The 18,490-nt window shown below is 43.5% G+C and overlaps 3 protein-coding genes across 3 annotated transcripts; 1 reads left to right on the forward strand and 2 right to left on the reverse strand.

Moving 5' to 3' along the window:
- Positions 1-704: 704 nt before the first annotated feature.
- O0I10_008173 (uncharacterized protein) lies at positions 705-3,770 on the reverse strand (the record flags this gene model as incomplete). The annotated part of the gene is made up of 11 exons (XM_058488180.1): positions 705-1,823; positions 1,883-2,232; positions 2,283-2,425; positions 2,483-2,607; positions 2,666-2,704; positions 2,764-2,908; positions 2,962-3,150; positions 3,212-3,279; positions 3,333-3,515; positions 3,575-3,686; positions 3,745-3,770. 11 exons carry the CDS (start codon positions 3,768-3,770, stop codon positions 705-707), a joined length of 2,499 nt encoding a protein of 832 aa, XP_058341073.1.
- A 7,603-nt stretch (positions 3,771-11,373) lies between these two features.
- Positions 11,374-13,518, reverse strand: O0I10_008174 (uncharacterized protein; the record flags this gene model as incomplete). Its single annotated transcript, XM_058488181.1, has 3 exons — positions 11,374-12,302; positions 12,374-12,817; positions 12,876-13,518. The coding sequence occupies 3 exons, from the start codon at positions 13,516-13,518 to the stop codon at positions 11,374-11,376; spliced, it is 2,016 nt and encodes a 671-aa protein (XP_058341074.1).
- Positions 13,519-15,310: 1,792 nt separating this feature from the next.
- O0I10_008175 (uncharacterized protein) lies at positions 15,311-18,216 on the forward strand (the record flags this gene model as incomplete). The annotated part of the gene is made up of 4 exons (XM_058488182.1): positions 15,311-16,330; positions 16,406-17,443; positions 17,498-17,593; positions 17,656-18,216. 4 exons carry the CDS (start codon positions 15,311-15,313, stop codon positions 18,214-18,216), a joined length of 2,715 nt encoding a protein of 904 aa, XP_058341075.1.
- Positions 18,217-18,490: the final 274 nt, after the last annotated feature.

Genomic DNA, 18,490 nt, shown 5'->3' on the forward strand with positions numbered 1-18,490 from the left:
ATTGTATTGGGCAACAAAGGTGAATGGGAAGAATGGGCTATTAGCTGGCAGTTTACAAATAAGTCTGCAAAATGATTTCTCTGAAATTGGATGATGTTTTGTGCTTGAGCGTTGTTCACCCAAATCCCCTCGGATCAAGAAAGTTGAAGGATGGGCATGCTGGTCTGGAGCAGGAGAATTGTTCACATGCATTGAATTGAACAACAAAGGTGAATGGGAGGAATGGGCTACATATCGTGTTAGATGGCCTTATTTTATGAGCGATCCATACGCGAATATGTGTAATGATCGTTAGCCTTTCATTGTTATCCTGCTCTCATTATCATTGTCGTCATTGTTATTTGCCTCTTTCATTACTATGGTAATATCGAAGCATCTTACTTGACGAAGTTCCCCCCCCCGAGATGCATGTGCACAATCTGCAAGGATCCATGACACCACCCATCTTTTTCTCTTATGACTACTACAACGCTTGAGTCAACTCATTAATGGTGACTGAAAGCTCTTATATCATCCGGTTGTGGCTATTACAAGTATGTCGCTGTTTTAGTTCATTACGATCGTCATGCTTGAATAGACATAAATAACATCTTCCTCATTTCAAAGACAATTCGAAAATCAAGCCATGCATAATCCTTGTACTACAGCCACGCTTGTATATCACTTTTTCGTGTCAAAAGCGGAACAATATTTATTTGTATTTACTAATCCGTACTCTTTGCCCCCAAAGGGTCCACTGTTTGTACAGCCGAGCCGCTGGATGGTGATGTTGGCGATTTGGCATAGTTGCTAAAATTGACACTAGCTCGCTTTCTCGGGGAAGAAGTGGGTCTAAATAAATGGGCTGGCCGCTCACCCTTATCGTTCTCTTGCTCGTCAAGCATCCAATTAAACTTGTTGCTTTTGCTCGATGACGCCTTTTCCTTTTGTAATGTGGGATCCGATAATAAATCTTCAATGCTGTACACTACATTCTCCTTGGGTACTGCGGTTCGACGTGTTGATGAGGAAGGTGCAGATTCAGAGGTTGCTTTGTTCGTTAAGATAGGTGGTTCTGGTTGGGCTTCTTGTGATTTGGTAGGCTGTAGTTGTGGCAATGGTTTGGTGCCTGGATCTTGAGAACTCAAAATAGATTGCTTGTCATCCTCCTGATAATCAACAACATCCCAATCCTTAAGTGATGGTTGGTCATCCGTGCTAGCTGTATCGGTCACACCAGCACCAGTAGTAGTAGCAGCAGTAGTTGGTGTCGTAGGAACGGCTGTGCCAGTGGTAGGAGTGGTTGGCGTAGGCTGAGAGGGTGCAGTAGTCGTAGTCGTAGTAGGCGTTGTTGGTGTGTTGACAGGGATCACACTTGGATCAAAAGATGGCTGCTTCCCCGACAGGACATCACGCACATGTTTGATGCCAGCAAGAACGCTCACCAATGATGCTTCATCAGGGCTGTATTGATCAACATTGGTATCCTCCTCCTTGTGCTCCATCTTCTCTCTCTTTTCAAATAACTCAATCTCCAATACGTCAATGCATTTTCCCAAAAGATCCGCCATTTGTGAGTTTGTCCCTTTGAGTTTGGATAATGCAGCTGCCTCTTCACTCATTACACGTCCTGGTGTCGGTTGTGATGATTGTGATTGTTGTGGATGACTGGTATTTGGCATTCGTCGAGGGTTGCTGGATACTCGCTGTGACGATGGTCTGGCAAATTGTTGGTCAATGTTGGCAGGGAATTCTGATGACACTGTAAGACGTCTTCGAGAAGGAGGTGCATCAAAGCTTGCAGCACGATTGAGCATATTGTCACCGAGCATGTTGACATTTTTCTATAACCATCATTGTTTTAGTATACAATGATACCACCTTGCATGCCTTTTTCATTTACCTGAACGGTGCCCATTACACCTGCAATAGCCTTATTCAAATCTCGCACTTGAGGACTCTTCATAACACCTCGAGTGATGCTTGCTAAACCATCCAAATTGGCTCCATGCGATCTTCGATGTGATAGGCGATTCATTGGATCCTCACGTTGTTGTTGTTGAACTCCATCCCAAAGCGAATGTCGTGCTGGTTTACCAGATCTAACATCATTCTGCTGTAATATGTGTAGACCACCACCTTCTGAAAGATCGGTTTGAAGATAGCTTGCTTGCTCCACAAGGGTGGATGGATTGCCAACTTGAGGACATCGCATCAATATTGTCAAGCACTCGGCATAATCACTTGATAACACTGACATCATATGAACATTTTGAAATAAACAAGAGGATCCTATCACTTACACTTGTCGCGCATTCGTAAAAGCATTGCCAAGCAAACGTACTCTGCAATCTTGAGCGATGGATCCGTGGCAAAAATAGCGTCCCATAGCCGTAACAATTCATGAAACTCAAATTCACGTCCAAAAAGAAGCCTTAGCCAACGCCTGTACCAAAAGCTCAGAGTAAATAACACCCCCATCTAATATCATGCCAACACTTACATGCCATAAAGCTGTGGTTCAATCCCAAAACGCTCTAGATGTCCATACAATACAGGATCCACTGCACGTAAATATTGATGATGGATACGTTGACATGAAAGAACCACTGGATTTGAACGTGTGTTCTAATGGGAAAAGAGACATAAGACTCTCGTCGTCATTGAACCATCTTATGCTTCATACCTGTGCTTGTCTGGGTATATTGCCACCAAGTCCATGACCCTATTCCCAATACCCCTTTATGAGTATCCTCGTCACCGTTGACTCGTCCCTTGACTTACCGATGACCTGGGAATACTCGAGGATAACTTTTCATTGAATTCATACCATGGCTTGGCATGAACCATAAGCTTGTCAAATAAAATATACGCATCATGCTCCACATAATGGGGATCGAGCACTTGAGTAATCAACCGATCCGTTGCACTAAAATCATTGTCAGCATGCGGATGATAGGTCATTTGCTTTCTCATACTTACTCGACTGGGCTGTGAGAGTCATTCGGGGTTGATATGCTTTCCATTGACAATACGAAATAAATCGGCGCAAGTAATTCATGCATTCCTTGACGATACGATACGTCTTGATTCAACTTGCAGTAAATGAAAAGGATATCGGTCATTTGCTCCTGCACTTGATCTGATCGAAAGAACTCAACATCTGGAAAGCTATTATAAAATGGATGAGCCCACATGTCTTTCCCACAGTGAGATATCCCTCCTTCCTTACGTCCTATCCACATCTTGCCGTATCACTTTGCGGATCTCTGAATCTTCAAAATACTGTTGCCATGGATTCTACAAGAGCATCCTTGAATACCATACTCATTCTATATACCCTTCTAACTTACATTATCCGTTTGTGCCAAAGGGTTATTAGCAACAAGGTCCAAATCATCCTCGCTCTTTTTGATCATTTGCTCGGCTGGCTCGTCAATGTATTTCCTTTTCAGGTTGGTGTAGCGTTGTCGTCGTTCAGTTTGTGCAGAAGACCATGTTGCAGGTTGCGGTGCAGTGAAGTATTCGAGAAACACCTTGACACCCAACACCATTAGCCTCCTTGACGAATAAATGCTCTCCCATTTGCTGTTACCTTCCAATACACAGACCGAATTCCAGATTGACAGAGTGTGTCACCCACAGCTTGTTGTTTCAGCAAAGCCAAAGATGACCGAGAGCCCCCAAAGATGGTGTCCCATTCACGTCTACAACCTAATTCAGTCCCACTCTAGTCTCATGTCGAGGGATAGAGCACCTGCTTACCTTATTGAAGCACTATCGTTCGTCATTGCAGGGCTTGACACGTTGTAGGGGTTCGACAAGAATAGTAAAAAGAAGCGGAGGAGAAGGAAGAGGAGAGAGCGAGAGAGGCGAGAGCGGAATAGAGAAATGCATCATCTGCCTGATATGCACCGCATACATACATACATACATCGCTTGGATGCTCATACCAAGAAAACGGGGATCCATCACACGCATACACATATATAAACATGGATGCTTTATATATTTAGATTTGTTTAATGAATGACATAGTTGTATCTAGTGATTGCAATTTCATACATAGTCGTCTTCCACTTAATTAGAAGCTCCCATCAACAATCCCAATACATTTGCATACAAGACCATCGTTTTAGCCTGCCAAGTTTCTTTGACTACACATTAGTTGTCTTACCTGACAATATCAGCAAGATCATTCTAAGATGCTCGATCACGTGAACTCATCCGTTGTTGTATGTATCTCCTCATCAAGTACTCATGAATTAGGACACAATACACGTGACCTGTTAACATTGTATGGGTAATTGTGAATGAGAAAACCTATAAACAAATCTATAATGAGAGCATATTACGTGAGTCTACTCGTTCATGATTCCTTTTGAGTACTCATGCTGTTCAACATCTCCTTTTTTGCATTTCATCCTTGACATCATTTATTAATACCCTTCACGCTTTGTCTTTTTCCTTTTCACTCAGCATGGTTGGACTAAGTTACTAAGCAGAAGCAGTAATTGGGATATAGAACGATCTCTCAGAATGTACAGGAAGAGTATTACTACTTGCATCATGCCACCAAAATGAATGTGCTGTCAAGAGAATACATGATGTAGCATTGCAGTTCCCATATCGATCTACGATTGATATGGATAGTAAGCTACTAAATTGGATATGCAATTATAGCCTTACACATACCTTGAAACATCTTCATTATTGGATGCTGTTTACTTACGTACCTTCCAAAAGGCAATCATGATCATGATCCAACTTTGCAGCAGCCTGTCAAGGACATGTTTGTGTAACGACCACGTGCCATTTCACTCAGCTCTTCATCTTTCCGTTAATGCAGCCGACACCATCCACTAGGAAAAGCAACTCCATCACGCTTACAGCATAGGTAAAACATAAAGACGCCTGTATCTCCAAACTTTACAATGAAACGTGTGGTTTTTATTAGAGCAATGGGCTCGGCTTGGCCAACAGCACCTTGTGTGAAAGTTTCGCGTTCAATGTCGCAAACAGCCCAAAAAATATTTTTTTGGTCGTCGAAGAAAGTTTCAAGAGGTCGACCCCCGGATCCAGTTTGGCTGGTGGCGACATTGCGAAATCTGGGATTAGCCACGATGAACTTGAAACTTGCACCCAAGGTGCAGTTGGCCAAGCCGAGCACAATGCTCTAACAAAAACCTCACGTTTGATTGTAAAATCTAGATATACAGGCACCTTTATGTTTGTAAGCGTGATGCTATATGAGAAGTGGCCTTTGTTCATTGTCAAGTAGCTAGACCTTGGAGAGCCAAAGATGCAGAAGGACCTCTTTGGGTAACTCAGCTAAAAAGTCAGGACTTCAGGGACAATGCATGAAAGGTACACAACCCTCACTTTTATGTCATACATTGGCAGCTAATAGCCACTTTTGCGCATTCCCAACTTTAGTGCATTCTATTGTAGGTGGACGATTCTCCTGCTCCAGACATTCATTTCCATGATTCAAGTAGATCGATCCGAGCTTTTTTGGTTGAGTTACGCTCCCACAAGATCACATCGGTTGAGCTACATCGAGCGTGCTTTATGTCCAGAGTGATGTAATCTCTCTTTGACCGCAGCTCAGTCAAATCAGCTCGAATCAACCTACTTTAATCATGGAAATGAATGTCTGGAGCAGGGGCATCGTTCCTATGCAGTGGATCTCGGAGCAATGATGATTGGATAAAAGTGGCCGTTAGCTAGCAATACATGCCTGTTCGTAGATGATCCATAAAGTAATTATACATTGACCCTTTCATTCATGCAAACGTAGCTGTGTTACACAACACGACCCTCTGCATCTTTTGCTCTGCCAGGGTCCACCTACTTGACAATGAACAAAGACCACTCTTCTTATAGCATCACACTTACAAACATAAAGGTGCCTGTATCTCCAAACTTTACAATGAAACGTGGGCTTTTTATTACAGCAATGGGCTCGGCTTGGCCAACAGCACCTTGTGTGAAAGTTTCACGTTCAATGTCGCAAGCAGCCCAAAAAATATTTTTTGGTCGTCGTCGTCGAAGAGGTCGACCACCAGATCCAGTTTGGCTGGTGGCGACATTGCGAAATCTGGGATTGCCCACGATGAACTTCATACTTTGACACAAGATTCCTTTGACCCTGACGAGCACGTTGATCTATTAAAGAGCCCACGTTTGATTGTAAAGTTTGGAGATACAGGCACCTTTATGTTTTACATATGCTGTAAGGGTGATGCTATATGAGAAGTGGTCTTTGTCTAATGTAAAGTAGTATGACTATAGCAGAGCAAAAGATGCAGAGGGCGCGTTTGTGTAACTTGAGTCATTCAGCACAGGCGATGCATGATTCTTGTACACTATTTAGGAATAGTTCAAAATGCCAGCTAATATCCTTAGTCCTCCCATTCTCCATTGTTGTCCAATCCAATGCATACGAACGATTGTCCTGCTCCAGCCTAGCATGCCCATCATTCAACTTTCTTGATCCGATGAGATTTGACTGAAAAACGCTCAAACACAGAAACATCATCCAATATCAGAAGAATCAATTTGGTAAGTTATTTGTAAACCTGCCGGCTAATAGCCCATTCCTCCCAGTCACCTTTGTTGCCCAAACCAATACATACGATCGATTGCCCTGCTCCAGCCCATCATTCCCATCATTAAACTTTCTTGATTCGAGGTAACCTGGTAGTAAAGGCAATGGCTGTTGTTGGATCATCATTATCATGTAAAGTGTAAAATGGCACACACCCTTTTGCTATACGTGAGGATCATCATTTCTTTTATTTACGTGTACCTATTGTCTATCGTGAGGGTGATGACGACGATGGGTGGATAGTGTGTATAGGGTAATTGATGAGCGGCCTCAGTGTAATAGCAGTAGGGGGTTTAAACTTGGGGGCCGGTAGCTCCACGACTTGAGACAACGCTTCTCTTCTCTTTCTCACTCCTCTGCTTTTATTCCATTCACGACATCTCGATCAAGGTAATGTATTATCAGAGAGTGCTCTTATTGGCTGTGAGGTCTTAATGTAGTTCTGAACATGCATTGTCAGGGACTGAGTGTGTGTCCAAATGCTGAGGAATGAGCGTGGTTGGTGGTTGGTGGTTGCCATGGCGATATGGTTGCTTCCTTTTGCTCGTTGCTATTCCCGCTCTACGCTGGGTGTCAACAGGTACATTCAGAGTCCAATGTTGCAGCCGAATTGGTTCCATTGACGCGTCAGCTTGTATAGAGGGCAAGTTTGGTTTCAAGACGTTGGCTGGTTTGGCGTTTTGTTTCGGCTCAACTATACTACTACACCATGGTTTTCGGTTTCCAGTAACCAACAACAACGGGTCTTTGTGTATATGGAAAAGGCAAGTACAATGAAACAAACAATGAAAAGGATGTTTATTGTGTGTGTGCTAATAATGAATTGAATAGGTTTCTTTGGTCAGGCAATGCAACTTGGGGCATCATCATCATCTCTTTGGGTTCAAGTCCCAGCCTGTATCAAGTGGCTGCTGCGTCGCTCTGCACTAGCCAAGTGTGCTGGAAAAGCTTCTTGGAACGCGTCCAGGGCTCTACAGGTCTGCGCTTGAGTTGAGGATGGGTCGATGACGGTGGATTTTTGGAAGAGCATGGTCACCGTGTTGAGGTAAAAGGGGATTTGCAACAGCTTGTGAATGTGTTTAACCAACACGCTCTTCTCGTGATAGGCTCGTTCTTTCCCTTGAGGATTTCTTTTCATGATGTGGGAAATGATTGGAAGGATTGGGGATCATTCTTTCTTTGGAGAGGATGAATGAGAACAACTATGAGCCTGGACTCTACGTAAGTGATGTCCTTCCTTGCCATGGATCGAACTGGCCTTGCGTGATTCGTGCAGTGCCTTCTCAAGAACAAGGGATCGCCCGACGTTGCTCGTATGGTGGTGATTTGGTTTGTGAATTCCTTCGGATTTGCTTTCTTCCTTGGAGAGGATCACCTAACGGTATACCAAATCGTCATCATTTCCGGTATCAGATGGTCTAACTTGCCTGCTTTCTTATTTGTAGAGACGGCAATTACGATGATTACCACATTCACAACAATGACGCTTACGATGATTACCCCATCCACAACAATGACAATGATGACGACAACGAGATACAAAAGGAAGCTTGCAAGATCCCATTCTTCTTTTCAGCCTATGTGATTTTTGATATTGGGTGACGGATGAGATTGACGACTGGTGACGAGTACGAATACGAGTACGAGTACGCATACGAATGATGACGGATGACGGACGACGACTACGACTACGACGATGGTGGTGGCAATGTAGCAAGATAGCTAGATGAAATAAAGCATTGTTTATTTATTACACGCTTGTTGGACTTTGCTAGCTTGTGGATTATTACATATGTACTATTGCTTCGAAGATGGGATACATAATAAAGGTGGTTCCGGTTATCGGTCATGCAAGAAGTATATGGCTTTTGTGATACAATAAGGAGGAGTGGGATGACCTTGAGAAGAGAAAAAGTGAAGTAATCCGTGCATTGAGTTTCAGGATGAGTGACCCATCATTAAATTAATTCACTACATAGTTGGTTTACATATACAAATTGGTTTATGCAGCTCGACCTTCTCCTACATCCAATGTGACATGGCACCATTATTGTCATCCACATTCCTTAACACACACTTTCATTATTGGATGCTATTTACTTACATGCTTTCATAAAAGGCCTTTCGTCAATGCTCAGCCTTATCCTCGTGATACAGTAATCGTTTTGCTTACAAATTGCCAAGTAATCAAAGAAACACTCAAGGATTTCTTTCTCACCACTGCACTTGATTGCATCCATCCATCTATCCATAAACATTGGAAACTCTACACGTTGGTTGAAAAGAGTCACCATATATTGATCTTTATTTATAAATGGATATCCAAAGCAACGTTGAGACTTGACATGTCATGTGGCAGAGCTCCTTTTAAAATGTCCAAGATGTAGCATTCAACTCAGTTCGATGGTGTGCTTCATAAGCTTGACGATGTTATTGTTTAGCATTGTTCCTTTGGTCGTTATTAGTCAACAGTGGCAGTGCTCTTGAAATTGAGTTAAAGGTACGTGGGCCACTGGATATGATCGTGCGTCTTGAATAAGGACCGATGAATATTGAGCTGTATTATGCAGTGATATCCAGATATCGTCCTAGCGATTAAGATGAGGATCATGTAATCTTGAGGTGGACCGACTATGATGGCCATTCGGATAACAGCACCACAACATAAGAGAAGATCGCCAACAAGAAAGTCACCCTATTATACAACTTATTAATCGCATAATCATCAGCAAAGCAATGCATACCTTGCATCCAACACGGTGGCATTTTTAAATTGTTACGCTGTTTTGACGAGAACGATGTTGATCCAAGGGTATTTATCTTGTCAAATGTCTCCTCCTCAGACGAATATGACATTAGTCAAATTATATGCTTTTTGGTCAATGTACTTGCCTTTCGACGAATCGTGCTGCCATAATGGTGAAGGCAGAAACAACACGCATGCAGTCCTCAGTAGCCAACGGCGTATTGCCACCAGCTAAAGATAACCTTTGTCCTAGCAAGGATAGCTAGCTAGCATACGAAGTTGTTCGCAGCAGGACCTCCTGCACCTTAACAAAGTCCTTCGGTACAGCATATCCCTTTGTCCCCTTTTGATCGGGCTAGCCACGTCCTTCATCAGCATCTCACAACTAGCATGCAGTCATCAGTAGCCAACGGCGAATTGCCACCAGCTAAAGATAACCTTTGTCCTAGCAAGGATAGCTAGCTAGCATACCAAGTTGTTCGCAGCAGGACCTCCTGCACCTTAACAAAGTCCTTCAGTACAGCATATCCCTTTGTCCCCTTTTGATCGGGCTAGCTACGTTTTGACGATGCTTAAGTGAAGTGAAAAGTGTACAAGTGGCGTTGGGCTGCGGATGGGTGGTTGCCATGGCAATTTCACACTCAGTTGCTCTTGAGGAGGCCCATGAACAATCACATGCCGAAAGACGTCTTCCCACATTACAGACATCATTCAGTATGCACCATTGCAAGAGCTAGCGACATAAGTTCAATCCAGTTGCATGGCAACACATCATATACAGCCGATCAAAAGGATCATTATGCCACATCTTGCCAACCATATCATTAGTTTGATAGCTTGGAATATATCCGTTGAATGACTATATAAACTTTAGATGTTCACAGCGTCAGTCCTGATCATGATCGGTACATGATGCGGATGGTTTGATCAAATTTGGATTAGATCCTACCAGCTTCTGGTAAAGCACTCTGTGTCAAGCCACACCGTCATAAGTAAACTGATTTGCTTATCCTATCTCACGTGGTACTTTTATTTCCTTTGTCGTGTCCATACTTGATCTTGCTCTCTGTTTAGTCTTTGGCATCCTTATCCCAGCCTAAATATATCCATACTCTCCTTGCTCCACAAAATACATCAATGAATATTCTGGATGATTTATCTGAAACTGTAATATCCAATGTCAAAAGAAGTTGTAAAACGTTGTAATCAACTGTGTTGGCTTGTGTGAAGATCCGCTAAATACATTATAGCTAGGAGCCGGACTATAGAGCCCTGGACGCGTTCCAAGAAGCTTTTTCCAGCACACTTGGCTAGTGCAGAGCGACGCAGCGGCCACTTGATACAGGCTGGGACTTGAACCCAAGGAGATGATGATGCCCCAAGTTGCATTGCCTGACCAAAGGAACCTATTCAATTCATTATTAACACATACACAATAAACACCCTTTTCATTGTTTGTTTCATTGTACTTGCCTTTTCCATATACATAAAGACGCGTTGTTGTTGGTTACAGGAAACCGAAAGACCATGGTGTAATGTAATTGAGCCGAAACAAAACGCCAAACCAGCCAAAGCTTTGAGACCAAACTTGCCCTCTATACAAGCTAACGCGTCAATGGAACAAGTTTTGCTGCAACATTGGACTCTGAATGTACCTGTTGACACCAAGCATAGAGCGCGAATAGCAACGAACAAGAGGAAGCAACGATATCGCCATGACAACCACCAACCACCAACCACGCTCATTCCTCAGCACTTGGACACACTCACTCCCTGACAATGCATGTTCAGAACTACATTAACACCTCACAGCCAACAAGAGCACTCTTTTATAATACATTACCTTGATCGAGATGTCGTGAATGGAATAAGGAAAGGTGGTAGATAGGAGGAGCACGCTCTTGAGAAGGAAAGAGAACATGGAAAGCATGAGTGGGATATTAAAAGGTGTCATCAACGCCCATGAGGTCATGTTGCAAAAGAGTGTGTATTAGAGATGATAATATTAGGCGAGTAAAGATATACAAGGGGAAAAGATCTACTTGAGGTTGGTGTGTGATTCTTCTTCATTCCACGATGGGTTATTCGAATCATCTTCTTGTTCCATAGTATCTTGGACTACAATCACTTCTCCTTCTTCATCCACCCATTTCGCATCGGGTAAAGTAGATTGTTGTTGTTGTTGTTGTTGTTGGTTTTCAGGCTCAGGAACAGGCGTTGACGGCAAGGATAACTTTGGCTTTTGAGATGCCCAATACAGGACCTCTTCGGTGGATAGTGCACGTTCCCATATCCGAATATCACGATACCAGGCATCCAAACTTGGCCGAGTGTCCCAAGGATCTTGATAATTACTGCGTTCTGGTTCCGATGATCCAAACCATACGCCACGCACCGTTGTGTTGTAAATGACAGGGATTTCCCAAGCATGATTACTGGCAATCACATGACCATCCATATACAATGCTAAAGGCGGGTCCATTGAATGGCGTGTATTGTTGCGATCCACGATGAGCATGAAATGGTGATAAAAGTCATCTTGATTGATAGGATACTGATTCGCATGCACAAGTAATTCTGGATCATCTTGCCACGTCCAATCATTCTCCAATTTGACAGTGCCGACACCAAGAGAAATTGGATCGCGTCCTGGTTTGCTCGAACGATGTTCATGGGTTGATTCAGTACGAACATAGAGCTTGACACGATCCGTTTGAATCACCATTGCTGTGCCATTTTCCTTGGTTGTCTCAGTCTTCATCCACCAGCTTACGCTCATGCTATCCATCATCGTCTCGGTTGGCATCGACATGAAAATGTAGCTGTCACGTCCCGTCGTATGGATACCATCTCCATCGTGATCGCTGTTACGAATCAAGCCTGCGAGATCATTGCCTGAATCGTCATCTGCACGCATAGGATTGATATCTTGTGTCACAGCATCCGGATCCAAAGACCAATGGCCAACTAGGAGATAACATGTTTCCTTTAGTAAAATGAAAAAGTCATTATAGTAGTAATGATTCTTTTCAACTTACTCATCATGTCGTGACGATTCGAATGCGCAAGGATACGGCATGCATTGGGACGTGGATCAGGACGACCATTAAGGACAAATGGGCGAAGAATGCAATAAAGGCTATTGTCGACGTTGAGCATGGTCTCCTCTGTGACACCTTGCATTAAATGCTTATTCGAGGGAGATTCCCAAATATGGATGCCGAGGTTGTCAGAGAAATCATAGGTCTTTTCCAAATACAATGTGCGTAATCCAACTGAATCCCACAATGGCCAAAAGAATGCCTTGTAATCGAGGACCGTGATCTCGTCTTTGAAGTGGGGTGCGAGCTTGGCTGGTAATACAACTGAATGGTAGTTCCATTGAGAGCTGTCGAATGAGGAATAGGTAGCGTAGTATCGTTGGAGGAATCTTGCATTGGGTTTGGCCATCATCATTGCATTGCATAAACCGGATGATCCATCTATGATCAAAAGTAAATATGACTTGCTTGTGTGTATAGAGAAAACGAAGAGACTTACCAACACCTTCTTGACCCATGACGAATTCTTGATCCAATAAATGATCCACTGGTTTGAGTGCAAAGAGATCCAAATCAAAGTAGATGCCACCAAACTCCATCAATGCTTCCAATCGTACAATATCAGCTCGATGTGCATAGTGGGACACAGGGCGACCAAAGATGTTCTCCACCAAAGGTACTTGACGCAATGTCACCATGGGACGTACGCGTTCAAACATTTCACCCACAGGCATATAATGATAATGAAGATAGATGGTTTCTGGTCGTACAACGTCGTGGGCTGCTTTGATGGCAAGATAATGGATCAAGTCGAGCGTCGGCTCAGGCCCGCGTAAGCCGTGAATAAAGTGAACAATCTTGGGTATACGCTCTGCTTGTGGTGGGCTGACCTTGACGTTACGGGCAACGTTCAACTCTGCAAGGTATGCATTGTCTAGATCTCCTCTCGCCCTTCCATAGCTTGAAAGCATAGATGAGGTGCTCGTCCATTGGCGAATGACCATAAAGACGAATACAAAGATGACGGTACACCGGAGGATCCAACGCTTATTGAAGGCTATTCGGTTGCCATGAGACGCTTTTTGTTGATGAAACGGAAGTCGAGACCCATGTTGACGTGGCATAAAAGGCGATTGTGGCATTGTTCAAGAAAAAAGTGAATGTGCTGTTTGTCTCATGACAGGTCTGGTCAAAAGCGAACCAAGCAGTGAAAACGGCCTTTGAATGCTTACCAGGTTTGAGGATAATTCTGCAACTTCATACAAATTCCGACAGGATGGGATCAACAAAGTCATGGTGTCACAAAGAAGCTATTGTGATTTATATTATATGAAGATAATGATACATGATAGACATTCACTAGAATAAAAAGAGAGAGATTTTTATTTTGGTTTTACACTCGTGGTAGCTGTTGGGTGATGCTTTGGGGAGCTTGTGAACGACTTGTCCATGCAACGTATTTCTTGTCACTGATGTTTGCTCGATCTCGCCCTTGACCGCTGAGGAAACATAACTTGCCCATCCTCGAGAGCACCCCTGATGGTATTTGTGCCTGGGAATGCTTTCAATGACTTGTGGTCAGCCCCCTCATCCTCATCTTTGCGGATTTGTCGCTGCTGAGCAGCCAACAATGCCTTGTTATAGGCCGCAAAGAAGAGGATGGAGGAGGCCAGCCTGTCAATGGCATCCGTGGATATTCTTGGCAACTCCACATCCGCGACCCTATGCCTTGTGGAAGGGAAAGCCAACATAACTTTTTTGCTATTTGGCGTTTCCACAAGGGACCTGCTCCTTGCACCATGCCATATATAGAATGCGGTATCATCTCTGCGACGCCTTGGATTTCATATGCTTGAGTCAAGATGGTAATCTATGTAGCGATCCCTTGTACGTAAGAGCGCAACAACGGCACCGAGGCCATGCAACTTTTGGGATGCATAGTAGCAGGAAAAAGCTATACCAAAAGAATATGAGTGCATGATTCATCAAGCAAGATGATAGGATTACCTTAATCAAAGAGCCAAATATCACAATGAAAGCAACGACAATCAATGTAGAAAAAGAATGAACGCTAAAGACCATCACCTATATTAGTACATAGATCAAAGGATTACATGTCCATCTTAATACTCACATTGGCTTGGGGTTTGTGGAGTATCATCAATAATGAAAGGAAAGACAAGAGATGAGTGGGAGAAAGATGATGGGCGACAACATCTTTTACGTGCAAGTTGGGCGTGGGTATTTCTGTAATCACAAACAAGGAGAAAAGAGTGATCAAATGTCTGTTGGGCATGATGCATAATTTGATAAATGGCTGGAGTCCTTTATTATGAGTTTGGGCCTTCTTAGTGTGATTGATTGTCCTTCCATGAATTAGCAACATCCATCATCAATAAACAATGACAACATTCTGCTATCGTTGTGACGAAATAGGACATGCTCATATGAGTGTTCGTTTCAGGAAAGAAAGTCAAGATACCTTCAGTGATAAACACTACACGCAAGCGTAGATGTGGAGTGGAGGATGTAACGTAACAACTTGTACACCACGTTCATTATAATACCAATCAGGTTATTGCTGTAACATGTTATTAGAGAGTGTCTATTTACAGTATGGGGGAAGGATGAAGATAAAAGAAGATCATGGCAACGAGTTACCATATGCAGCAAGACAAGTGCTTTGTAATAAAATGAGACCAGCGGATCAATTTCTTCAAGGGTTCATCTTTATATCATTTCTTTGCTACTTTCCAAGGGGATATGCGACTGATAACTCTTTGTCTGCTCGCACTTTATCCACTTTATACCACTGGCACTCTTATTCCCTTCACTCTCTCAAGCTCCTCTTCCTTTTCACGATCGAAGCAACCATCGCCCACACACAGCAACGACCAATGTCTTCGATTCCATGAAACGGATCTTCTTCGGGACATGTGTCCTGCTTTCCAGCAAAGCGACTTGGATTCATTTCAAGCTTTATTTCCTGATGTGTCTATTCTCTCTGGTCTTGGTCACGATGCCGACTTCAATCTATTGTACGGTAGCCATTCTTCGGATACACCAGTGACACGTTCTATGCACGATCGCTACAAAGACACAACCACCTTTTATGGGGACTATACCTCGTCGCCTGCTGCTGACAGTGATGGTGGTAGTGGTGGTGGTAGCAGTAGTAGTGGAGATGGTATGACAGCCACAGCAATGCCAGATGCGATATCCCTGCATGAACATCAACCAAGTTCAGGGCCATCCACATTTCGCCACGACACAGCCTCATCATCATCATCATCATCAGGTGGTGGTAATGATAAAGAGGGACCCTTATTTTCATACCGAGAATGGCATCAGTTACATCTTCCCAAGGAGAATGAGCGACGACCTATCAAGAGGAAACCAGGAGCCAAACCAGGATTAGTGAATGGAGGTCGCCAGATGATTGATAGCGTGGATGGTGTGTTTGCAGATGATTTTGGATCCATGTTTGAAGCCCATCAGGGCCATCCGCCAGCCAACGTCTACAATGAGAACGAGTATATTGAACCAAGTGGGTCACCTGCAGTTTCCAACACCGGCACCAATGGGAATTCAGGAGGTGGCAACCATGCCAACAACCGATTTGCTGATATCCCTGTACAATCCCTCAAGGAAAGATTCAATTATGCATCCATCGATTGTGCTGCAACAGTGCGTGGCGCCAACAAAGAAGCCAAGGGGGCTCAATCCATCTTGTACGAATCCAAAGATCAATACATGCTCAACAAGTGCTCGGCCAACAAGTACGTCATTATCAACTTGTGCGAGGAGATCCTTATCGACACCATTGTGCTCGCCAACTTTGAGTTCTTTTCGAGTACCTTCAAGGATTTTCGTGTCTACGTGGCTGATCGATATCCAACCAATGATTGGAAGCTCTTGGGACAATGGCAGGCTCGTAACACGAGAGATCTACAGGTAACGGATGTTAATATTTGTGTGTGTGTGTGTGTGTGTGATAGGGTTACACTAATGATTCAACTTGGGGTATAGGTGTTCAAAGTGACTAATCGGATTGGATGGTTTGACAACATCAAGATCGAGTTTTTGACGCATTACGGCCATGAATATTATTGTCCACTCAGCTTGGTGCGTGTGCATGGCATGTATATGTGGGAATACTACAATTTGATTGAGAGCCGTGGTTTGGCGGGTGATACGGACGAGGATGCTCTTATTGAGAAATACCTTTGGCCAAGTGAAGTTCGTGACGAGATTATCCATCCACGTATCGATGTCGCCAATGATACAGCTCCTATGCCTGAATCCAAAGAGGAGGATCGGAAGCAGCTCCCTATTATTCCACCTATCCCTGATGATCAGATTTATATCGTTCCTGAACCACCACAGCGAGAAATCACAGGTACAGCATCGATCATTATGGAAGGAGGAACCAAGACAATGACAACACCAACAACCACCACGACGTCAACAACAACAGCTAGTGCATCCGTTCCGACAATACCCTCTTTTACAGAGATAGCCATGTCAAGTAACAGCATTCCAGCTATTCCATCTGAACCATCAATGATTGTGGATGAAGGAGGAGGAGGAGGAGTTACGAATGAGCAAGTGGAACGAGATGACGTTAAGGATACAAGTGGATTGGAGATGGATGATTATCAAGATAATGGCAACATGTGCATGATTTTACCCCCGACATTGAAGGAATCCATTCAGCGGCATGATCAACCCAAGCCAACATTCCATCATGCAACCACGACATCCTTTGTTGGCCCATTACCCAGTAATCAAGCTGAAGAAACAGCAACAGCAGCTATCAGTCGTGTCATACCAGTGCCCAAAATGCCTCACAAGGATGGCAATTCTCAATCCGAATCCATTTACAAGACCATAATGAAACGACTTAATGCACTTGAAGTGAACGCGACACTATCTCAACGTTATCTCGATGAACAAAATCGGATGCTCAATGATGTACTACGCAATATGGAGCAACGGCATCAGGATCAGCTTATTATGCTTTTGGGACGTCTCAATGACACTGCCAGTAGCAGGATCGAGAGCATGGTAGGTACATGAATCGCAATTGTGTGGATGTTTTTATTAACGTAGTCGCATTAGCGCTATCGTTACGAGCAACTTTATGACGAGCTTCGATATCAATCAGAACGTACTACAAAGGAAATGACCGAAAAGATGGCTCTTTTGGCTGATCAGGTATTGTAAAGGAATAAGGATATGTGGAAGGAGGCTTCAAGACTCATTCATGGATGGATTAGATTGCATTTGAACGACGGGTTTCTATGGCTCAGTTGGCTGCTGTCATTACATTGTTTGTATTTGTGGCACTCTCACGTGGTACATTGAGTATCCTGTCACCTATCATGGAAGCACAAGCACAAGAACGTAAACGACGTGAATCTGCAGATCACCCAAGCACCACAACAACTACTACATCTACTACTACGTTGCCTATTGCACCCAAACCATTATCATCACCAACGCCTCCTTTGCCTGAAAAGAAAGAAAACACGACCTTGAATGATATACCAACGATCAGCTCACCTTCTGTGGATGAGGAAGAAGAGGAACGACGTCGTATACGGCAAGTCGCTACGATTTCGGCAGCAGAAGACCATCATCGACGCAGCTTTAGTGAAGGAGGAGAAGGTGCACCCTTGATGCGTAGTTGGAGTGATATGGGCGTTTCATCGGCAGAGAGCTTTTCACCAACAACAGAAGAAAGTCGAGACGAGCTTTCGGATTTATTACAACGACGCAAACCTTCCTGCAATGATGCTGTTGTTCCTCAACATGATGATGATTTGGATACGCGATAGCATCAGCAGCAGCATTATAATATCAACATCTCGTCGCTTAATCACACACACACTCTCTTTATGTACATGTTACTAGCAGTCTACCATAGACTTAATAAAACACCTTTTTTGTGCTGGTTCACTATACAAAGGGTTGCCAGGATACATGTTGCCATGGATGAAGTTCATGCTGCTAGACACAAAATGAAGCGTCACAACAAGAATGAGCCCTGCGCTTCAGCCCAAGCTTTATGGTGGCACATCCCTCATACGTGATTTACACAAATACCTCATA

Source organism: Lichtheimia ornata, assembly GCF_029851405.1.
Source record: "Lichtheimia ornata isolate CBS 291.66 chromosome Unknown scaffold00042, whole genome shotgun sequence".
In the NCBI taxonomy this organism is placed as follows: Eukaryota; Fungi; Mucoromycota; class Mucoromycetes; order Mucorales; family Lichtheimiaceae; genus Lichtheimia; species Lichtheimia ornata.